At 40.9% G+C, this 25,333-nt stretch overlaps 1 protein-coding gene across 1 annotated transcript in view; it reads right to left on the bottom strand.

Annotated features, from left to right (window-relative positions):
• GRPR (gastrin releasing peptide receptor) overlaps positions 1-24,115 on the bottom strand; it is a 39,937-nt gene extending 15,822 nt beyond the window's left edge. Inside the window, exon 1 of the mRNA XM_017651905.3 lies at positions 23,209-24,115. Within this exon, the coding sequence (XP_017507394.1) occupies positions 23,209-23,621 (413 nt within the window). The 5' untranslated portion in view covers positions 23,622-24,115. The remainder of the gene's footprint in view (positions 1-23,208) is intronic.
• Positions 24,116-25,333: the final 1,218 nt, after the last annotated feature.

The following is a 25,333-nucleotide window of genomic DNA, read 5'->3' as shown; positions in this document are numbered from 1 at the left end:
AGCTGCCTGTTCTCAGCTCAGCTAGGGAAGAGAGGGCTATTACTTATTGGACATTCCCAGCATGCCAAAGGAACACTATAGTCCTGCTTCAGTTTATCTGGGTTTGCTTTTCCACCCATAATTTTGTATTAGTTCATTTTAAACAATTGTAAAAAAAATATAAATATCAAAGGAAGATTAATTTTCTTCTGGCACTTTCTCTAGTCACTAGTCATTTCAAACCTTTTTATTCCTAGTTTAGAATGTAGGCAAGGAATTGATATCTTTAAGTGAATGTGAACATCTTCAGTCAAAGATGTGTATGACTAAAGATATCTCACATAATTGATTCAAGATGAAGTGGTAATTCTGACTTCTATCTGCATGTTCTGGCAGAGGACTATCGTAAGTACCATTAACTCTCCCAGTGAAGGTGATTCATTCATGCATGAGGCAGAAATCAGAGTGAATGGATTTCCTCCTCTCCTGGGATTCTTGTATTCCTAAGTGCAAAATGCCATGGGAACTATTGTGCAGCTGTTTCAAATTCATTACTTTTAAAACATAAAAGAGTATAAAAATTTTCTTTTACGGTTTTACCAGAAAAAAAAACCTTTGAATCAAAATCTAAATAAGTCTCTAGATCTATGTACCAGTTTTCAGGAGATGTGGGGATAGAAGAACCTGCTAAATGATGCCATGAAGATACAATCAGTCAAATCCCAAACTGGAAAATTCTATGAGAATAAAGGCCCCGTAAAACAAATCTATGGCATAGAAAAGCAGGCAAAATGGTTACAGACCAACTGAGATGTGCAAGACGTATCAATCAAGTGCAGCGTGTAGACCCCTTTGGATTTTGTGTCAAACCAAGCAACCATAAAAAGATATTTTTGAGACCGTTGAGGAAAATCAAACATAGATTTAGTACTGGTGATATCAAGGAATTATTTTCTAACGTATTGGGTATAATAATGGTATTGCAGTACTGTGCTTTTAAAAGGACTTTATTTATTACAAACACACCCTAAAATACTTATCATGAAGTAAAAAAATATCTAGGATTTGCTTTAAAATATTCAGATATATTCACATATCATGTGAGAAATTAATACATAAGTAAAATGCATTGTAAACAATTTTCTATTATGGAATATTCACACAACATCAAAGAAATTAAAGAAATTCTATTACGAAGCTCTTGCCTTGTGCCAAGCAGAGAATAACATCTACATTATCTCATTTATGTTCTAGACAACTCCAACAGGTAGACACTATTATCTCCATCTACAGGTGACAAACTGAAGCTCAGATAGTTTCAGAGGTGGTGGAGTCAGTATTCAATTTAGGACCAAGTCTTTTCAGTATTCCACAGCTCTTTTGGAAAAAAGCCTTGGGGAAATCCTTTGTAGAGGCAGAGAAACAGACCAGGCATTTTCCAATTGTGTATGGAATATATCAAATGTTCCCGGGAAGTCTAATGGTTCTATAGAGCATGGAACATATTCGTCTATTTCTTCTTCTCGTTGGCTATTCTGCCTAGAGCTTCTAGTGCAGGGAGTTGGATGGACACAGTCTCAACCAGCCAGTGAACTTGAGGCAGGTGATAGCGGGATGCAGGCAGATAGAGTTCAGGGCCCCTGTAAGTTTCAAGGCCCTTGTAAGTTTCTAAATCTCCACTCAACTCAGCTACTCAAAAGTACACTTAGATAGACCTCAGCTCTGATTGGTTACACCCTATGCAAATGAAGCATTGTATTTTCAGCCAGTCAGGAGTAAGTTGTGATGTCATTAGTTCAGTTGTCTGTTAGGTCCATGTGGCGAGACTTCCTCCTTTCAAGAAGCCATAAAAACCCCTAGACACTGCTGCCTTAATAGCATCCTCCCTTAGAGACCCCCCTGACTGGCAGGAGTCATTTTCTTTTCACTTCTCATGAAAATCTTTGCTGGTTGCTCTGTAGTCTTGTTTGCTGCCTTCATTCCTCATTGCCTCTGAAACATGATAGTGGGAAAAACAGCATCTCAGCCAGTAACAAACTGTCTGTCCAGCTACTAAAGAGTCTTTCTTTCTCTTAAGCATTTAAACTGAGAAATTGAGAGGATGCAGTCAATGATAGATACTGGAAATAAAAGATTTTGATGTCAAGGAAGGGATCAGGACAGCCATATTTTAACCACGTGCAAGACCAATAAGCAGAGTATACGTAGATTGAGAGAAAAAGAAGGAAATGAGGCAGACATTAAAAGAAGCTGAGATGATGTGGCCCTAAATCATACAAAAGTTCTTATCCATCAAGACAAGCTCCTGCTTCTGGTCCATGTAGTTCGTGCTCCTGGTCCATGAACTACTTTTGAATGCACAAGAGGTCTCCTACTGCAATCTTACAACTCTCCTGTTTCCTTTTCACTTGAGTTAGCTTGAGTGGTTTCTGTTCTTTGTCAACAAAAGAACCTTATCTAAAACATTAGACATGATGGTCATTTAAAGTTGTCATCAGATTTATTTTTAGGATTGTTTTGTGTAGATCATCCCCTACCTGCTGTCCTCTGAAAGAATGAGCAACTTCCAATTGTACTCAAGAGACAGATGAGGCTATGTCCTATTGCTAAATTCTCCATCACTTTCCTGCCTCCCTCCTTTCTTCAAGCCTAATCCCAGAGTATCCATTCATCTGAATTCTATCTTGCCAAATTTCAGCTTATAAGTACATCTTGAAGCTTTTTATGACCAATATAGGCCTTGATAATTCCCATGCTTTCTCCTAACTTGTCTAATTTTATGACATGATTATCAACTCTTCTCATTTTATGCTTACTAGGCACCATCTCAAATTGTTTGCTAGCTTCCCATGGGTATGGCTTTCCTACCTGATTTCTCCTAAGTTTCCTGAGGTCAGAAGTGTACATCTCCTCTTCCCTTCTTTCTATATCACTAAAAATGCTCCAGGTCCCTTATTCTGCACACCACTTATTTCAAAGTAGAGGCTCAGGAAATAGTTGCTAATTAATTGATTAATAATGTGTGACTTGCAGATGTGTCTCTTATTTCCCACTTCTCACAAAAAAGACTAGATTCACTTTTACACAGTTAGTAAGAATCATTCTTCCATGGACTGACAAATTCCCTCTTCTGATAATATGGAGCTCAAGACAATTGCTTCCCACTTCTGATAACACCTGCACTTCATTTTTCTTATGCAAATATTAAAAAGGTCAAAAATAGTCTCTGTAACAAGACTAATGTGTCAAAGAGAGTTTTGGCAAGTAGAAGTAGCTCCCATACCCAGGGTTAGAAACCTTTGCCCACACAGAAAGGTATGTCTTTTATTCAAATATGGGCAGTTTGTTTTTAAGGATCTGGCACTTAAGCAATTATTTGTAAGTAATTACCTAGTGAAGCCCATAGGAAGTGTTGAGAACAGTATTTTACACCTCCACCACAATCGTGATGCCCACTACCTGGAGGGGACTGAGGTGGAGAGAAAGCTAAATGAACCAAATGGTCTGCAGGGTAATTGACACATTGTCAGCATTGAAATTAGAATCCTAATACCTAATCAGTTTTGACAAGACTATTAAACATTGGCTTTGTTCTCCCCAGAGAATAACACTAAGAACTTTTCTGAAGAAATGAGAGGTAATTATTAGCTGACTTGTAAAATGATTACAATACAGAGCAGTGGAATCTTATCTCCTCTGAGCTATTACTCTGCAAGTGGAGCACTTGCTGGTCCTTGGTGCCCATCCAACCTTTGTCTTCAAATATGCAACAGATTATAGTCATCCTTTTCTGCTCTTCTCTCCAGGCCAAATAACTCCAACGCTCTTTTTCACTCCTTCTCAATATACTCCAGTTTCCTCTGGGCTCTAATGTGGACTTGGCAGCAGAGAAATCTGGTTCCTAACGGTAATTCTACTAACTAGCTTTATGGTCTTGGACAAATCACCAACTCTTTGCACCTTGGTATCTTCATCTCGGAACAGGAGGTAATTCCTGCAACTTTCAACGCAATAACTGACTCAGGCAAAAACATAAAAAATAAAATTACTGAGGGAGAGGTTTTAGGGGAACAGGATATTCACAGAGTCTCCTCACAGATTACAATCTAATTGCAAAGGGGGTAATGTACCCTTATGATGGGGAGATCCAGAGGTCACACTTTTAATCAAATGGTCAAACCTAGGGTGAACTTCTTCATTAGTCAGGGTAGGCATGAGGTCTAGTGCCTGTGACACCTTTCAGGACTCAGGAAAATGTTTTCTTTTCTTTTACAGTCAGAAGGAAAAAATGAGTATAATCCATCTTGGATTATGTTTGTCTTTATGCCAATACAATTATAAAATATAAATCTTAATATTTTTTATGGAAAAAGAGTCCCATGAAGGTAAAAGGGCTGAGGGCCCATGGAATTCATAGTGTGGCCCTGATTGCCAATAGTAGGACAATCTGAAATCATATATATATATATATATATAATATATCTTGAAGTTATATAATGTTATGTATCAATTATATCAATAAAACTGGGAAAAAAGAAATATAAAACAACCAAATGCAATGCATACACCTTGATTTGATCCTGGATTTTTAAAAAAGTTGTAAAAGACATTTTGGGGGAAATGAGGAAATTTGATTATGGACTACATATTTGATGATATTAAGGAATTGTTGTTAATTTCATTAGGTGTGAATAACAGCACTGGGGTTATGTAGAAGTGACCTTGTTCTTAGGAAATACACACAGAAATACTTAGGAATGAAAGGTCAAGATGTTTGTACCTTCCTTTCCAGAGTTCATCAAAATAAAACAAAACAAACAAACATATATATTATATATATATACAGTAATGGACTCCAAAGTGGTGTGGTTCACACCCTCCAGGAGAGTGCAACCTGATCTAACAGGTAAGGGAGGAAAATATCAAGGCTTCTATTTATATGGATTTTTATTTAAAAATATGACCATTCTGTACCTGGGTTTCAATTAGATCGATTCTGTGAATAACAACAAGACCTAAAACTTGTTGGAGGCTTACCATGGATCAGGTAAGTGTGCTATGAGCTTTGTTTAAATTACCACTTCTTATCCGCACAGTTCTATATGGCAGGAACTAAGTTACTGCTCTTTCACAGAAGAGGAAACTGAAGCAAATAACTTTTCCAAGGCCATCAGTGCTGAGCATTGGAGACAAGACCGAAGCCCATGAAGGCTGCCCCCTAAGCATACCACCAGGCCCTACTGCTTCCTATCGTGCGGGTCCTGTGGTTGAGCAGGCAACCTGGGCTTTCTAGTGTCAGGGAGGAAAAAGAATTTCCCTCTACCATCTTAGGTTCTTGGAAGACCCCCCTGTAATAAAAGACAGATCAGCAGGGAAAAAAATCAACAGAAGTTTAATAACACGTGTACCCCACGTGTACATGGGAGAGACCCAAGCAAACTGAGTAACTGTCTGAAATGGCCTAAGCCACCACCTTAAAGACCATCTCCAACTCAAGCCAAATATGTTGGCGGTGGGGAGTGGCAGTTGTGGGGGGTTACCAGGCAACCTACTGTAAACAAGGGTTTGGCTGTTATGCAGATTTAAATCTAAGCCCTCCCCATTGATAAGAGTTTCTAGAGATGTACAGTAATCCTCCCCTTCCTGGCCCAGAGAAGGAGGCACCCTTGCACAGGGAGATGTCCCTTACCCATGTGAAAGTCTCTTACAAAGGGCAACTTCAGCTCAGTTTTCACAGCTTCTCCTGTGTCTGCTGTTTATTGAAAATAACGAGCCCCAGATCATCGTTATGCCAAAAGGCATACTTTGAGGTGGTAAACTCTGCTCCCCTTCACTGGTATTGGAATTAAGAAAGCCAAAGAAGTGATCAGCAGGCCTGTTCCGCACCTGCTCCAGCCGTGGGGAAAGCAGTGTTTCTAGGCAGAGACAACATTCCTTTTCTTCCTTGCATCTGTTATGCAGAATCTCCTGCCCCTTTCGCCCCCATATTCACACCCTGAACTTCCCTGTGGTCTGAAGCCTAGCGTGAGGGCTGGGCTTTCTCATTTGTTCGGAGGCCTCAGGGCCTTAAGAGGCCATCCCAGTGAGCCGCTGGAGTCCCTGGAGCTGAGGTGGAAGGGGTGGAAGGGCTTCAGGGAAGGACAGAAAGCTAGAGGCTAGCTCGAGGCTGGAGAGAAAGCCAGTGACCTGAGGAAGGTTTCAGAAGATAGGATACTGGTTCTGGAAGATGGGGGATGTCGACACTGAGGTCTGAAATGGGAAGAGAGATGCAAACAATGGCTGGGCATCTTACCACACTTCGGCAGTTGGGCAGCCACTGACCTGCGGGCCCAGAGCGGGTCTCTGCAGGATGATCTAACTCCCAAGCTCAGTGCTAATCCTTCAAGTGAGCCTGTCAGAAGGGGCATAAGCAGGATGAAAGATTACAGTTGCCAGGGTGTATGTTTAAAATGGCAAAGGCAGGCAGTAACCCAGTTATGTTTCAGTAGGTGTACAAACATCCTGGTACAAATTGTTCCTAGGCCATTCTTCAAAAATGTTATGGAGGGAAGACCGTATATTTATAACTTGCTATACTTTCTCAGCAATTTATGAGCCAAAAAGTTGGGAGGATGTTTATAAACCCCATTTGCAAGTTGTAGTTAGACACGGCCTGCACTTACTCCACTGAGTAATACAAAAGAAACACGGAGAAAGGGGGAAAGTCCCAAATACAGAGAAAAGTCACCCCTGCTCTAGAGTGGGAGCGATAATAGACCCTGGGCCCTAAGTTACCTTCATAAGTTATCATTCACCCCCAAACAGACCCTGAGGCAAGAATTTAGGAGCAAGTAGTTTGTTTGCAAGGGGATCCCAGGAAGCCCAGAGGTGAGAAGGGAGGTGGGACAGGGAGGCGACAGAAGCCAAGCAAGGGTACCACTCTGGGAAACTGGAGCACAGGCCTGCCAGGGCCCTCCTGAGACTGTGGGGAGCACACTGCAGAACTGTGCTGTCAAGAGGTGAGGAGGCTGAGGTGTCCACCAGCTCCCATCCCTCTTTGGTTGAGGACTGTCCTGTGGTGTTAATTCTCAGGCACTCTTTCTGGCCCCCACACCTTCCCATGGCCGGACACTCACCCTTGATCAGAGACACGCAGGATGCCCAGGTTGGTAGGTGGCCTCCATTGTATGCAAGGAGAATGGGCAGGCCACCAACAGCATCCGCTATGAAAACTCTTCTCCTAGTCCAGTTAACTTGATAAACATATATATCAGAGACAACTTTGGTTTTTAACTATATTTCAAATTATTGGGAATAAAAAATAAAATTTCTAAATCATCTCAATAAAATGATTCTTCAAAATAAGAATTATTAAACTCAAAAATACCATCATGGCATATGAGTCATTGTGTCTAATTAGAAAAAGTTAACAGTGCTATATTTAAATCACCTTTTGTGAGAGGCTTTACATCTAGTGAAATGGTGACCCAACTTTGTAGCTTATTGGGTACCCTAGCCCAGGAGGTTGATCCTGGCAGTGTCAGGGAGGTACCACCATGTGGTAAAGGGGCCCAAGATGGGGAGACAAGGGAACTGGGTGGAGACTGGAGCCTTGAATTCTCCTCCTACTTCTATAAATTGGCTATTTTTGCATAAATGTGTTGTCTCAGTTTCTTTTTATTTATTTTTCTATTTAACAAAAGCTTATGTAGCACTTACTCTGTGCCTGCACTTATTTATTTTATTTATTATATTTCCCGAAAAGGAATGACTGTCCACTAGAACGTCAACTGGTTGGGATTTCGCCAGTGCGGGCTTGGCTCCCTTACCAACATAAATAACAATCATGCTAATGGTACACTCACACTTTTGACTAGGAATTCTGACACTTCATAAAGAAGTCAATACATGATTTTGTTTCATTTCATTGTTATATGAATTACAACAGTACTATGATACATTAAAAGTAAATGCCCTTAACCTCATTTTACAGATCAGAAAACTGAGGCCTGTAGAGTGACTTGCCCAGTCACAGTTGACAATCAGAAGAACCAGGACTCAAACTCAGACGTCTCTTCAAATTCAATGCTTTTGAATTTGTCCTCACTCTGAATAGTGCTCTATTGAATGTGACCTCCACAAATTAATACTAAGAGAAAGAAGGAAAGAGAAAAAAATAAAACAAAAGAAAGAAAGGAGAGTTATTGTTCAGTGGGTACAGAGTTTCAGATTGGGAATATGACAAAATTCTGGAGATAGATGGTGGTGAAGACTGCAAACACTGTAAATGCACTTAATGTCCCTGAACTGTACACCTCAAAATGATTAAAGTGGAAAATGATATGCATATTTTACGATAATGAAAGAAAGAGAGAGAGAGAGAGAGAGCAAAGAGGGAAGGGAGGAAGGAAGGTGGAGAGGAGGGAAGAAGAGTTTCTAAGTTGGTCACTATGCAGCTTTGGGGGTATCTTAAGAACCAATTGGAAAATTTTGCTTTGAGTCAGCAAAGACATCATGAAGGAAGGTGGTCAAATGGCAGTTAGTTCATTTGAATGGTTTTTTTCAGTTAAAAATTGTAGCATGAAAGTGCTAACGGCCTTTTCCCAAGAGATCTCCTATGGCCCAGATATTTCCTATTTCTCTAACCAAGTCAAGCCCAGAAGAATCCCCAGTGTTCCTGAGGAAATCATGCTCCCTGAGCACAGTTCCCCTTTCTCACAACTTTAAGGTGACTTACTTCCATGACCTGACCTTGGAGGAGGCAGCACCGCATCTATGGGGAAACGGGAGGAGGAGGTCATGAGAAGTGCTGTGTCTGTTCCCATCTTATCTTCCCTGGGGAGCAACCACAAGGCTCGACACCATGTGCACCATGCCTGGGAGCTGGAATCTGGCTAAGTCTTAATTTAAATCTCTTTCATTTTCTTCATTTAAACACTTTTAGTGTCACTGAGGACCCAGGGCGTGCTGGAAAAGACACACGGCCTAAAGACATTGGCTTAACCTCAATTTTTGATGATCCAAAAGCTAATGTGCTTGATAGGACAGTGCTTGATGCCCTAAAGCATGACACAGCTGTAGGATTTGTGCTGTACTGCATTTCTTATGTCCCCTAGGAAGTCTGTCCTGGCTAACTGTACGGTGGTCATGGATTCCCTTAGGTCACCTCCACTTCAGTAGGTAACTCTCACTGCTAAATGACCACCTCAGCAAGTGGGCACCCACCTCTATGCCAGGGACAGCAAATAAAGGTCCCACTGGCCAAACCTGGCTCTTGGCCTGCTGTCATATGGCCCACAAGCTGAGAATAGTTTTTACATTCTAAATGGTTGGGAAAAAAATTTAAAAAAAGACGACTATTTTGTGACATGTCAAAATTCCATGAAATTCTAATTTCAGTGCCCATAAATAAGGTTTTACTGGAACAGAGCCACACGCATTTGCTTATATAATGTCTATGGCTGCTTTTGCACTGTAATGTCAGAGTTGAGTGGTTGCTATAGAGACCTTATGGCCCAGAAGGCCAAAAATATTTACTATATGGCCCTTTACAGAAAAAGTTTACCAGCCCCTGGCCTGTGTGCAGTGAATGTATGAATGTGGCTAACATTTCTGTTGTTCTCTGCCTGTCCACACTAAAGCTGTTGGTTCCTTCTGTAAATGGAGGAAAGCCCATCTTCCATTTCACAGTGCCCTGTTAGGCTTATGGATTTGTGATAATGGAGACAATAGTCCACTGGCCTCTGCCATTGGTCTTTCAGTACTAAACACTCACTGCTCAGTCAATTTCTCGGCACACTTAAGTACTAGCTTAGTATCTCAGGCTGTGCTTGGCACTAGGGATATAAAAGTCCCTGACCACTAAGGATTTACAATCTGGGTGGTGGACTGAGATACACCCAGGTAAAGCCCTTCAAGAAAATAGACCAATGCCTAGTATGTTCCCCTCTGTGAAGCACTCTTAGAATAGATGATCAGTATATGATGCTAAGTCAGTATATGAAGTGCTGTTATCATGGTACAAACATATGAGTACATATTTAATTACAAATCAGTTTTATATACAACTATGGAACATGAAATTTAGAAGTCATGAAGTTCCATTCCCTTAACTTAAAGAAGAGGAACTGGTGCCCACAGAGGTCCGCCAACTGGTTAGCCGAGAACTGAGACTAGAGCCTAGGTCCTGGCTCTCCAAGTCAGTTATATTTGACTGTAGCACCTCAGATTCTCAGGTCTTTTTAAAGCACAAATAAAGAATGCTTAAAATGAGATATTTACTACAGCTATCTTCATCCCATAGTACATGTATTCTGTAGGCCATCATTTTAACCTTCAATTTCACCTCTGTTGACAATCTAAGAAAGAAAAGATGCCAGGTTCTGATTGTTCAGCTCTCCTGTGATGTCCCCAATCATTTAAGTGGAAGGGGAAAAGAAAATAACTAAATTCTTAAAAATCACTTTTGATCACCATTTATTTAAAAAGAACTAAGCATTTCCCATATGTTCTTATGGAGAAACTACAGTAAGTTGGTTTTTGCATAATTTTATATTGTTTTTAAATTGTATTTAATGTATTTCTCATAACAGGCCTGACCCTGGTATGAAATTGCCTGACAATAAAAACAACCACCACCAAAGGGAAAAAAGAAACCCTGAAAGGCTGAAAGTTGACCTGTAGTTCTTGTCGTTATATGTAGGCAGCATAAAGAAATACATGAGTCACATGGACATATTATTGTCATAGTCAATTCTTCTCACACTGGAAATTAATTTCCTTACATGCTGTAGTTTGCATTTCCCCCCCTTTTCTTTCCTATGCAACCTTCAGCTATCACCACTGGCCAGCTGCTCTGAGTACAATACAAAAAAAGAAAAAGTAATAAAGAAGTGAAGTTTAAGGAAATATACCTTAGGAACATTTGGGCTCTTTCCTGCCCATGAAATTTCAGCTGTTTGTCAGTTACTGCATAACTGAATGTCAGCTCTAGCTTCTGCTTGTTGGGGCGTAGAGTCCGGGCCTAGCTGAAACACCCCAGAGGCTTTGATGTGCCTATGAGACTGGGCAGTGTCCACTGCTGCAGGCCTCAGCCGGGATTCCTGACTTACTCACTTGGAGGTTAGCCAGAGCTCACTTCTCTGAATCTTAGTTGCTGAGATAATTTGAGGCTGTGTGTGCTGATCCCATGGGTCTGACCAGGTGGCTCTGCAGTCCCCTTTGCAGGAACCGGGATGTGGACAGTTTTGAGGGCAGCATGTCAGATCTTTATGAGAGGTGGTAGTATAGGATTTTCCACTTTGGGTAACAATGAACTAGCTTGTTGCTGACCATCTCTTTCTGAAATGAAGTTAAAAAATCTCTTTGAAAACATCAGAGGAATACCAAGGCAGGAAGGATTTGAGGCTCCCCAAATCCTGGAGAGAAAGGAAGTGTAAAGAGATGAAACTGTTACTCAGCATCATTTTCCCCTTAAGGCACTTACCAAATTTCAAGCAGCAGCACAGAAACTGAAAGCTGAGCAGAGTTCTAGCAGTTTTAGGATAAAGGGGAAAAATAAGCAGAGTTCAGGGTCCACCAAAGAGAGAAGACCAGGTAAACACCCCAGAGTTTCAGCTGAGATGCTAAAGGGATGCACCCTAGTAGTAGGGGTGAACAGGAAATCAATGAATTCTCACAAAGACCAAAGCCCAGCCTCCAATCTGCTCAACACCAGATTAGCAAAAGCTAATCTTTTCTGGAAGACAATACCATCCAGAGTCACAGATTATTTACAGTTCTCCATATACAAAATCAGGCAGTCAAACAAAAATTGCCTCGGATATTGGGTGTCAAAACAAAATGGCCAAAAAATAAGAGAAGAGGAACCATAATATACCCCAAATAGCCAAAGCAATCCTGAGAAGGAAGAATAAAACTGGTGGGATTATGCTCCCTAACTTAAAGCTCTACTACAAAGCCACAGTAATCAAGACAATTTGGTACTGGCATAAGAAAAGACCTACAGACCAATGGAACAGACTATAGAGCTCAGATATAAATCCAAGCATATATGGTCAATTAATATACGATAAAGGAGCCATGAATATACAATGGGGAAATGAAAGCCTCTTCAACAGCTGGTGTTGACAAAACTGGACAGCTAGCTATATGGAAGAGAAGGAAACTGGATTATTTTCTAACCCCATACACAAAAGTAAACTCAAAATGGATCAAAGACCTGAATGTAAGTCATGAAACCATAAAACTCTTAGAAAAAAACATAGACAAAAATCTCTTGGACATAAACACAAGCAACTTATTCATGAACATATCTCCCCAGGCAAGGGAAACAAAAGCAAAAATGAACAAGTGGAACTACATCAAACTAAAAAACTTCTGTATAGCAAAGGACACCATCAGTAGAACAAAAAGACATCCTATAGTATGGGAGAATATATTCATAAATGACATAACTGATAAGGGGTTGACATCCAAATTATATAAAGAGCTCACGCATCTCAACAAACAAAAAGCAAATAAGCCAATTAAAAAAATGGGCAAAGTTGCTGAACAGACAGTTCTCCAAAGAAGAAATTCAGATGGCCAACAGGTACATGAAGAGATGCCCTACATCCTTAATGATCAGAGAAATGCAAATTAAAACCACAATGAGATGTCACCTCATATTACTTAGGATGGCCAACATCCAAAAGACAAACAACAACAAATGTTGGCGAGGATGTGGAGAAAGGGGAACCCTCCTACCCTGCTGGTGGGAATGTAAATTAGTTCAACCATTGTGGAAAGTAGTATGGAGGTTCCTCAAAAAGCTCAAAATAGAAATACCATTTGACCCAGGAATTCCACTCCTAGGAATTTACCCTAAGAGTGCAGGAGCCCAGTTTGAAAAAGGGATATGCACCTCTATGTTTATCACAGCACTATTTACAATAGCCAAGAAATGGAAACAACTTAAGTGTCCATCAGTAGATAAATGAATAAAGAAGAGGTGGTACATATACACAATGGAATATTATTCAGCCATAAGAAGAAAACAAATCCTACCATTTGCAACAACATGGATGGAGCTAGAGGGGATTATGCTCAGTGAAATAAGCCAGGTGGAGAAAGACAAGTATCAAATGATTTCACTCATATGTGGAGTATAAGAACAAAGCAAAAACTGAAGGAACAAAACAGCAGCAGAATCACCGAGCCCAAGAATGGACTAACAGTTACCAAAGGGAAAGAGATTGGGAAGGATGGGTGGGAAGGGAGGGATAAGGGGGAAAAGGGGCATCATGATAGCACGCATAATGTGTGTGGGGGGGGCACGGGGAAGGCAGTATAACACAGAGAAGACAAGTAGTGATTCTATAGCATCTTATTACTCTGATGGACAGTGACTGTAATGGGGTATGTCGTGGGGACTTGATAATAGAGGGAGTCTAGTAACCATAATGTTGTTCATGTACTTGTACATTAATGATAGCAAAATAAACATAATAAAATAAAATAAAATAAACAAGAGGAGAAAATGTATAATAGAAACAGACTTACAGAAGTTCCACATGTTAGAGCTACCAAACAGGGATTTTTAAATATATTGGGATTAATTCAAGAAATTAATGACAAGATGGAATCAAATGTAAGGTATTATAACTGAAATTAAGAATTACATGAGCTTCAGAAGCAGGCTTGATGTGGCTGAAGAGAGGATTGGTGAGCTGAGAATGGCCAGAGTGAATTACAGTGAGAAAAAGGGATGGAAAATGCAGAAAGGGAGTGGGAAATCTAAGGGACATGGTGAAATGCAATTGTGTTAAAAATACTGCTCCATAAGAGGCCTGACCCTGGTATGAAATTTCCTGTCTCAATAAAAGCAAAAACAACCAAAGGAGGAAAAAACTTAAAAGCATAAAGTTAACCTACAGTTCTTCTCTTTTTATGTAGATAGCATAAAGGAGAGGGAGAAGACAATGGAAGAAAAGCAATATTTGAAATTGTGATGGTTGAGAACTTTCTAAAAACTGGCTAAAACCTTCAAGCCACAGATTTAAGAAAAGCTGTGACTCTCAAGCAGGAAAAACACAAAGCAAACCATACGTAAATGCAACAGAGCAATGCACTGAAAACCAAAGATAAAGAGAAAAATCTTAAAATCTGTCAAAGAGAAAAAATAATAATAATTTTAAAGGAGTAACAATAAAACTGACATCTGACTTTGCAAGAGGAAGTCAGTGGACAATGAATGGTAACTTCAAAGTGTAAAAGATAAGAACTGCCAGCCTAGAATTCTATGCCCAGTGAACATATCCCCCCCAAATTACATCAAATAAACACATCTTTAGATGCCCAAGAACAGAAAGTGTATTCCCATTAGACTTATACTAAATAAAATACTGAAGGGCATTCTGGGTAGAAGTAAAATGATCTCAGATGACATCACAGAGATGCAGGAAGGGATGGATAGCCACAGGAAAGGAAAACATGGGAATAAATCTAAATCTAAAGGTAAATATGTGAGTAAATGTATGTAAAACAATAAATAATGTCGTGTGAGTTTTAAAATACAGAGAATGAAAATACTGAATAACAATAACAAAAGGCCAAGAGGGAATGAAAATGAAGTTAAAGTATCCTACTATCCTTGCAGTGTCTGGGACATAGGGAAGTACTAACTTATAGCGGATACATGCTCTAGGGTAGCCCTTAGAAGAACATAAAAAGAGCTTGTATAATTAACAAATTCATGGAGGGGTATAGAATAATTAAAATATTTAATTAATATATAAGAAGGCAAGAAGGGAGGGAAAAAGGATAATGAAACAGACGAGACCAACCAAGAAAAAAACGAATGATAAGATAATAGATTTAAATCCAAATATACAGTAAAATCAAGTTTACCAGAGTGTCTATGTTTATAGGGCAGAAATCCATGGCCAACTTACAATTAGCAAATACGCTTGTGTAAAGTCACTTGTGTTATGCATACCCGCAAAATACCAGCATTGATGAAGATAACTCTGACTCGTGATTCAAGCACATCCCTGACAAACAGGTTAACGTGTCTTCGATTAAATGAGTATTTAAGATTACTCAAGGCACATGAAAACTTGAAATGCTGTGACATTTTACAGCCCATACAGGAAAGAAACTTCATAGTGGCTTTCACAAATAGTACTAAACATTTTATAATAAACCTACACATTTATATGGCAGAACCAAAAAAAGAGTTTTGAAGCTGAAACTTTTCTACCTTCTTGTTATTAGTAAGCCGATTCTAATTTCTCTATAGAAAAGGATATCACCAAAAAATTGTCATTTTAAGAGGAGACAAGTGAGGATGAAGACAAAATATTTAAGAAAACACAAGTGACAGACATGTGTTAGGCAGGTAATAGATATTATGCTATTTTTCTGGATGTGGGGATGTTTGTGGAATTTATCAACTTATTTAAGTTTGTAACTTACTATGATTTCCAAACCTAATATGTGATTTCTAAATATTTTTAAATGCTCACTTCTCTACCTAACTTTGTATTCATAATTTTATTTGTTTGTTCTTAAAAAGCACCTTCCAAACAGTCCCCCTAAAACCTGGATAAGGTTCATGATCCGGGGCTGGAGCCATTGTTCTACAGTGGTCACTCTGTAAACCATCAAAGGGGATGAACATGATTTACAGACCATAATCCAGTACTTCAGGTTCACTCAGTAGGACCGACCAGAATTCATTCATTCCTTTATTCCTTCCTTCACATATCCACCCATTCATTTAGTCAACAAACTTAGCAAGCACCCCTACAGGTTAGGGGCAATGTTAGTGTCAGAGGCTGTGGTAATGAATGAGATAGCCTCTTGTTTTCTGGAGCTTAGATTCTAGTGCTAGAAGACAGTACATAAGTAAACAAAAACTGAACAAAATAATTCTCAAGAAAATCATACTGGATGGCATTTACCTAAGAGAAATGAAAACACACATCCACACAAAAACTGTACATGAATGTTTATGAAAGCTTTATTCATAATCACCCAAAACTGAAAACAACCTAATGCCCACTAACTGAAGAAGGGGTACACTAACTGTACAGCCATGCAATGGCATGCTACTCAGCAATGAAAAGGAATGGGCTACTGATAACGTGCAGCAGCATGTGTGGAGAGAAGGCAGACCCAAAGGACTATATGCTCTATGATGTCATTCATATGACATTTTGGAAAAAGATCAGTGGTTGCCAGGAGCTGGGGGTGGAGGAAGGGGATATAGTTTACAAAGGTACATGAGGGAATTTGGGGAGCAACAGAAACATTCTGTAACTTGATTGTGGTGGTGGTCATTATATGACTGTAAAGTTTGCCAAAATTCATAGAAATGTACTCTTAGAAGTTTCTCGTGTGTAAGCTACATCTCAGTCAACCTGAGAAAAGAAACTGGATGATGGAATAGTGTTGTAATTCCTCTAGACAGAGTAGCCAGTGCAGACCTGCTACAGAAAGTGATTTTTAATGTGTAAAATGAATCAGCAGCCACTTAGGGGTTCCTAGGCAAATTGAATGATTTCAAGTAGCAGCAAATATCAGATACTAATCACCAGAATTTCAAAGATGACTGTAATAAGCAAAATCCCTTGTTCTATTACTGGGAAGTAGAAAAAAGAATGGAGATTTTTTTTCTTTTATTCAGCAAAGCATGTGTTTTGATTAAGAGGGAATTTATGCAAACCCCACACACTTGGAGGACTTGAGTGCAAAAAGACAAATTTAGTCTATTTTCAAAGGATATTATTGATGAGCAAATTCAGAAAACGTCAGCAGGCAATGCTTTCAGGCTGTGCTCTGTTTCATGACCAAGTTTGTGCCTTTTTGCCTCTATGCATATTAAGTTGCCAGAAACGATCCTTCGTTAATCACTTTAAAAGATAACGGGTGAGAAGCAAGGTCAATGTTCTTTGCTGTCCTTCTTTCCGCAGCGCTCCGATTGAAAGGCCTCCCTGGGAAAGCCCAGTTCCAGGGCACCTGCCGCCTGAGCCCTCCCTGAGCCTGCCTGCAGCTGTGGCAGAGCCATCGCTGTGGGGAGAGTTTCCTTCCTGACAGGCAGCACACGCCTCCGAAAAAATCATACTATAAAGAAGCTATGGCCTGGTGGCTCCTGTAAACTCCAACAGAGGGACTCTCTGGGAAAGATGCTTTACAAGAACGGAAGTTGTCTTCTCTTGTGAGAAAGGGCCACTCTCCTCAGAATCCATGAAGCTGGGCCTCTAGGGCAACAGGGGAGCCTTTGGAAGGCTCCGTCCCTCAGAAGGGCAGCACCCTGGAGTCACTTGGGGTCTCTTCCCTCAAAACAGCAGGGTCTGGGGTCAGTAGCTCCCACTGTCCAGAGAAGGGAAAAGGAACCAGACTGTGTTTTGATGGTTTCTGAGGAACAGTTTCCTGTTCCCCCGGAGGAATCGGGAATTGGAATGAGGAAAGCAGGGTTCAAGTCTGACTCTACTCTGAATTTGTTGTGACAAGGCCCAGTTCCATCCACCACCTCTTCTGGTCTCTGTGTCAAAGAAGGGTTTGAATTTTAAGATGACTTCTACTTGTAGCTGCTGGACTTTATCATTTTGTTGCTGCTCAAACATCAAGCAAGCTGTAGTTATTGTCCTCAAACTAGATGTAAGGTGGGCCTGGATGTTGTAGAAGGCACAGACCCCATGGAGTTTCCCATATGGTTAACGAAGTAGAAAACACACCTGTAAAAAAGGGCCTAGTAATGCAATGTAGGATGGATTTGGTATTTAATGAACACTACAGGTAAACACATCTTGGGAAAGGGAAGAAAAAAATCAGTGAAAGCAGAAGATCAGAGAATGCTCCATAGGGGAGAAGGGACTTGAACTGTACCTTGAAGAACTGGTGGGTGTTGGGTAGATGGAGGGACTAGAGCCCAGCCCCTCGGGAGGAGAAATGAAGTCAGAGAGGGGAGAAGTGAGGTGGCACATGTGGAAGGCAGTGAGAAGAGCGTAGCTAGAGCAGTGTTTGTTTCAGCAAGTATAGGAAGATAGAAAGGACAGACTGGCCGAGGGAAGAGGGCCTGGCGAAAGAGAATGGAGGGATCAGACAGAAGTTCATAATGCAGACCCAGAGAGTGACCCACATGTATTCTTCAGAAAGTTTCAAAATCTCATCAATGGGAGGCCTAACATGCTCACTGATGACTGGTGATTGTATTGGGCTGCCTGGTTTCCTCCCTCTTCACTTTTGGGTATCTTCCAGTAGAAGATAACTTACAGATCGGAAGGGCCCATGCAGGTGGGAGTCATTTGATATTTACCGATCAGAGGAATTCCCGATACCCTCAATGAGAGAGTAGCTAACATGGATCTCGGGGAGGAGATTTGGACCCCAAGACACAGAGCACTCTCTTCTTCACTGTGCAATAAAAATTTCCTCAATGATGGAAATGTTCTGTGTCTGCACCGTCCAGTAGAGTCACGTGTGGCTACTGAGTACTCGACATGTGGCTGGTGTGACTAGACAGCTGAATTTTTAGTTTTATTTATATTAAACTTAAATTTAAATAACCACATGTGGTTAGTGGCCACCATGTAAGACCATGCAGCTCTAGAGGTCAGGAAAGGCTGAAAACTACATTATCTCATAAATTCCTTGCAATGAATTCAAAGAATCTGTACTTCAAGAAGTTTGCATAAATACAGCACTTTTCCTGTTTCTTTACACATTCCAAATCACAAGGGAAGGGAAAACTTATGAATAGTCTTTTCCATGAAATCAAAGGAGGATCACATTACAGGGGAACTGCTCTATATGTCCTTAGAATTCATTCTGCCAGCTCCATTCTAGCAGAAATAACACTGAATAATAATGAAGCAGGCCCAATATAACTTATATATGTATATATATATATATATATATATATATATATAGGCTATCAATATTAAATCCAGTCTTAAACTTTACACCTACTGGAAAAGAAAACACAAACTCTCCTTACCCTTTTCCTGTTAAGGGTCCAATTCAGGTCTTAAATTCCATTTATATAATACTGAGGCACTTAATATAGTGATGGGCATCTAGTAGGAAAGACAAGTATGCAAAAAATATGTCCACTCATCCAACTATCCACCTATTTATCCAACCATCTGTCTGTCCATCTGTCCATCCACTCTTCCATCCATCCACCCATCCACGCATCCATCTTCCCATCCATCCATCTTTCCATCTATCCTATCATCCACCCATCTATTTATCCCCCTAATCTACTTTCTGATTCACAAAGAGCTTTTCTCTCATTTACCCAAATAATGAGAGCTTAATAGAGAGAAACAGAGAAGCAGGTGCCTACATGATACATTTTTACAAGTATGTTTTCAGATTAATTCCAAAAAAGGGAAAAAACAATAAGAATAAGAAGAAAAATATGCATAAATTAATCATAATTTTAATGAATTAATAATTATTGATCACCCATTGGGTACAAGGAACCATGTGAGGTACTGTAGAAGATATGAAATATATGAGAAAACTGTTGAATCATGATATACAATATAATATTGTATATCGACTATACATCAATGAAATAAATAAAGATTAAAACATAAAAAAAAATATATGAGAAATCTCTGCCCTCAACATTTTTAATAATCTACTTGGAAAGTTAAAGCAATGAATATATGAGAGGCTAAAAAAAGACAAATCAGTGAAATACTTCAAAACAGCAAGATGAAAGATGTCACAAGATAATTCATGTCTCAGATAATAAGCCTCAGGTTTAGAAAAGGGTCAGGAAATCTGGGCTAGAATGGTCCAATTTAGGGCTTTAAGGAGGAGGCTTGAGCCAGATTCCAAATGATAGGCAAGATGACAAATAAAAATTGTAAGATTTTAAAATTTGGAGGGATCTGAGAAATAATCTAGTTCAACTCTATTATTTTGGAGATGATTCAACTAAAGTCAGGGAGTTAGGCGCCTTGGTCCAGCTCCCTTACACGGGTAGCAATGGCAGAAAACGCCTGACCTGCAGGGCTGCTGATGTGCAGTGCAAGCCCAGATCTCACATGGAATGGGAAGTGGAGTCTTCTGTTCAGGGAAGGAGAAGGCATTCTGGAGAGCGGGTGGGACACAGCGTAACCAAGGAAGCAGAAGCAGGGGCTCACCAGCGTAATCCCCGGGGGTGAGGACACCAGTGTGTCAAAGGGGAGGAAAGCACAGAAGGTGGGTGGGGGACATGAGGAGGACCAATAGTAAAGATGCTTGGATGCAAGTCAGCAATTGGTCAGCTGGGCAAAACTGAGAATGTGGGTTTCTGGGACTGCCTTAAAGTCTGCCTTTGACACAGTGCCAACAGTATCAACTTTTCTAGAAAAGTGTTATTCTCTTCATATTAACAAAGACTCAAGTTCACCTGGGGAGGGAGAGGACTGCCGAAGGGAGGCTAGGATGAGCACCAGCATCGCTGGGCAGCCTAGAGCAGCAGGCGTGGATGAATATGGCTACGCCTCTTCAGACCTCAGAAACCCTGATTCAGTAGATTTAGGATGGGGGCTAAAAATCTACATATTTTTAAGCTCTCCAATGGCTGTGATGATCGTCCAATGTGAAGGGTATTCGGATTCACCCTTTACCCATCTCTCATACACAGACTACCAGCTTGGAAAACTCTGACAATATTTTCTAATATATAAGGCCAGTATGGTCTAGCAATTCCAGCCCCAGGCATATACCTAAGGGAAATAAACACTTCTCTTCCCCAAAAGGCATGAATAACAATATCCAGAGCAGGTTATTACCAACCCCAAACTTGGAACAACCCAATGTCCATCAGTGTTAGAACGGATAAATAAGCTGAGGTATATTCATACAATGGAGTACTACACAAAAATTAAAAGAAAAAACCATTGCTGTGGCCACTGACAGAGATGACTATCACAGATATAATGACAAGCAGAAGTAGTGTGATTCCATTTATATGAGATAAAAAGAATCTATGATAAATGAACTCAGGATAGTGATTGCCTCTCGATGGGGTTGGGTACTAACTGGAAAGGCACACAAAAGAAACTCCTGGGATGCTGGAACTATTCTATATCTCCATCTGGGTGGTGGTTATGTGGTTATGTAGACATACATAAAAATATATTGAGCTGTACACTTGTTCATTACTGTGTGTATAGAGCATACCTTAAAGAGAAGAAAAAAATACAGGTGTGTGTGTGTGTATTTGCTCTGTGAACCTCATGTGGTTGTTACAAGACTCCAATAGCCTTTAAAAATGAGATAAATAGGTAAGTAGCATCTTACATTACTTAAGTAGCTAAGTACCTACTCTTGTTGAAATTGGCTAGACATACTATCTGCGATTCAGGTGATCCATTAGCCTTAACAAAAAACAAAAAGTTAGTTATATGGATGCTTATAGTAATTTCTGAACCTGGGAAAGACAAGCAGTAACTATAGAACACACTAGAACTGCCAAGGGGCACAACCCAGTGTGGAAAAGAGCCTTCCTGCTCATGGGGGACTTGGTCAGCTTTGAAACTCAGGAGAAGAGTCCCCGGCAGCTGCCTCTTCACATCGCACACCTCACCTTCCTCTCTGTCCCTGCCACCCACCTCCCCAAGAAGACAGTAAACACCATCCATACCACTGCACTCACCAACCCGGACACCCAAACCGCACCTTCCCATGGGGAATATTACCCTCATCCTGAGGTGCCCACGGCCATTGGTAACCAGCCACAGACCTGCCCACTCCCAAGTTTGCCTGCTCTGAATCAACACGTGAAACTGCCTGCAGCCATTATGCCGGGTGGGCAAATGCTCAGGGTTAGAGTGAGCTGGACTAGCAGGGGTAATGAGAAAGCCGGTCCAGTCAGTATGATGGACAAGCCTTGTTTCTGGGTTACTATTTTTCAATCTTTGGAAATGTTGTGTGTGCTGAGCAGTGTACTCCAGGCAGCTAAGTGTAAGCACGTGTCTACAAACAGTGATAACACTATCTTTATTTGTCCATTACTCTGCAAGGCCAGATCACCTGGGGACAGTTTGTTCCTCTACAAAATGAGAATCCAGCACCATATGTACTAAAATGTGGAGCAATTTCTTTGGAGTTATAAACTTTCAAGAGCCGCTTCTATGCCTTTCCCAGTACATCTCAAATCCTTATGTATCTTTAACACTATAACATACAGTTGATTTTAAAATAAAAATTTATAGTCTCTAGTTCTTTGTAGCAGTTTTTCTTAATCTGACCATATGGTCCATGGTGAATCTGGACTCTTTTCATTACTGTGTCCAATTTCTAGAGCTCAGAAGTATATAAGATACTTACTTTCAGCAATTTGTGTGAGCAACCTGCAGGTATTTCCTGACGGGCTAATTCAAGTAAGTGTTTTGACATGATAAACAGTTGATAAATGTTCAAAGAATGAATATGAATTTTTAAGAATGAATAAATGTGAATTTTGAAGCAGCATGGTCACACAAGAAATGCAGTTCACAAATATGTGTACTTCCACAATAAAGCTGGATAATAAAATTGTACTGGATTTCTCCCCTAGCCACCCCCACCCCAAAAAACTGAAGACACTGTATACAGAAATACATCAATAAAGATAGTAAAATTCAAACTCGACCTTGAATGGAGCTTTCCTCAAGGGAAAAAAAAATCCAAATAATGTCTGATTTCACTTAGGAGACTTGAAAAATCAGCACATGAACTGTTCAGTTATAGGGAGCTAAACACAAAATCAGCTGTGAGAAAAGTTCAACCGTCTAAGAACAAAGAATTTCAAGGAGCTGCTGCTTATTGTCGGAAAGAATATTTTGAAGAAGAAATGCAGTGGCACTTTTTTGTTCTCTGAATATTTTGAATCGTTTCTAGGAAACATTTGCCTGAGGTTTAAACAACTCTGTTAGGTGTGACATTTTTTTTCTTACCAATTAGTTTTGCAAGGAGAGAGAAGTTAGGAATAAGCAATGCTAAACTGATTGTCTCCAGAAAATGCACCTTAATGCTCAGAGGTGCCAGAGACTTTTTTCTTGTTTGTCCCCTTTTGTCCCCACCACCCACTCACTTTTTTTTCTTAAATCAATATGTCAAACTCAAGAAGTAATCCCCACAACAAAAACGTGCCTGGGAGGGAATCTGAGTTGGAGTGAAACTGCCCTTTGTGCAAACAGCTCCGTCTGCCCCAACGTGGAAGCTCATTTGCCAGGGCATCTACCACAGGCAGAGAGAAAGCAACTTCTCTCCAGGACTTACCTGTCTGCTGAGAGGGCTGTGAGCGTGAAGACAGACACCCCCACCGAGGTCAGCTGGATAAAGGGGATCAGCTTGCAGCCAACCCTGCCAAACAGCCATCTGTCGGCCAGGTACCTGCTGGCGTCCACGGGGGCACAGGTTACCAGGAGGAGCAGGTCTCCCAAAGCCAGGCTGGAAATGAAGAGGTTGGGCACATTCCGCATGGACTTCACGGTACAGAAGATCTTAATCAGGGTGATGTTGCCCACGAGCCCTATCAGAATGATGACCCCATAAATTGCAGGGATGACATACAGGATTCCCGGGTGGAACCAGTCGTCGTTCATGGGGAGATCCACACTGTGATTGGAGATGTTGCAGTGTACGAAATGTTCCACTTCCAAGTTCAGAAGAAAACAATCATTCAGAGCCATCCTCTAGAATTTTCCCCCTAAAAAGTGCCCTTAGATGCTGTTTCTCAACTTTTGCTTTTGCAAGTGAAATTGAAATATTTCAATTGGAAATGAGGATAAAATCTATGCTGGGCACTTCATCTTCTTGAATAAAAATACTCTTGAGTACACATATACTCTGGCATTCAGAACTGTCTGTCACTGTTTTGATGCTGGTGCTGCTCTGGCTGTCACATGACCAAGGCAGACCATCTCTAAATGCAGCAAATTGGCAATAAAACAAGAAAAACTGAGCCCCCAGATAGGCTTAGAATTAAATCCATCCACCATCAACTCTTTCTACCTCCATGCTAGCCTGAGTCTCCCTGGCTGCAGTGTCCTAACAACTTTTGGCCTGCTATTTTCACACGGCATTTCCTGTCTTCCTTGATATTTAGAACCTGAAGGTTTAAAGTGGTAGGAAAAAACCTGCACTGAGAAAGCCTCAAATCCTATAGGCAGGATGCTTTGCGCGTCACCAGCTTCACCAGCAAACGGCAGCTCTGCTGAGCCGAGGCTCTGAAGAGAACGAGGGCTACTTCACAGACAGAGAATGCCAGCCCCCTGCTGGACACTTCAATCACTACCCGGCCGCCTGCTCTCCCCAGATGAGGACCGACCGGCAGACTTTAACAGATACCTTTGGCCTCTCTCCTCTGCGACACAGCACCTGTGGCAGGTATTTAACAAGTGTTGCTGGCCCTCTGCAGAGGCCCTGGAAGCCTTTCTAATACTGTGGCCATGAATCCAGGTGGAACTCATATCGCATTTTCTCATCTTTTCCAACCTGTTAGAATGACATGTTACAGTTGCTCTAAAACCACACCTGGCTCTGAATTAAAAACAGAGGATTCTCCGTGTGATGTGAGCGGGTGCACTCAGCCTTCGCACTGCCTCTTTGAACGGGGACTGCTCCTGAGGAAAAACAGGCCCATGACTCGGCACTGAAACCGGCAGCACCTGCCGTCAGGGAAAACCAGCTGCTGAACACACACGTGCTCCCCCCTGCAGATGGCCAGGCCATTCTTGTTGCCTTCACCAAGGAGAATAAAATCAGGAGCCAGCTGTGTTCTTAACTCTCAAAGATCAGGAGTCTTTTCCAGAAAATGGGTCTTTTCTCACTGGATTTCAAAATTATATGAATTGGCACTTGGATGCTGTTATTTGTAATTTTTTATTGAACGCTTGCACGTTTTATAGCAAATTTCCTCATAAGCCCTGGTCAGGAAATGAACATAAAGGAATTATAGATAGAATATTGAGTAATTGGGGAATGGAAATAAATAACTTAGAGTTGAGAGGGTGCTGGGAAAGGCTTTATTGAGGAGGTATGATTAGATTTTAGCTTAGACCCTTAGCCAACTTATAGATGCATTACAGGGTCTATCATCAAGCTTGCGGGGAGCCGCTCTTCGAGGCACTGCAGGAAGCTAGTAACAGGTGATGCCATTGCAGGCTTGGGTTTTAAGAATCTGTGAGGAATAAAGAAGCTTGCACTCAATACTATGCCATGGCCCACCCAGAAAGCCCCTAAGAGTGTTGTCATGGAAATTTCCAGTGGCAGGTCACAACACCACAGCGCTACTTCCACAAACCAAAGGGCCTGTGCTCCTTTCACCAGCAGGAGAGTCTGATGCCGCGGGGCTGGAGGGGGAAGAGCTTGTCGATGGAGATCAGCATCACCAGTAATGAGT

Source organism: Manis javanica, chromosome X, assembly GCF_040802235.1.
Source record: "Manis javanica isolate MJ-LG chromosome X, MJ_LKY, whole genome shotgun sequence".
Classification (NCBI taxonomy): domain Eukaryota; kingdom Metazoa; phylum Chordata; class Mammalia; order Pholidota; family Manidae; genus Manis; species Manis javanica.
The sequence above is the reverse complement of the archived record's forward strand: the minus strand, read 5'-3'. Positions and strand labels throughout refer to the sequence as shown.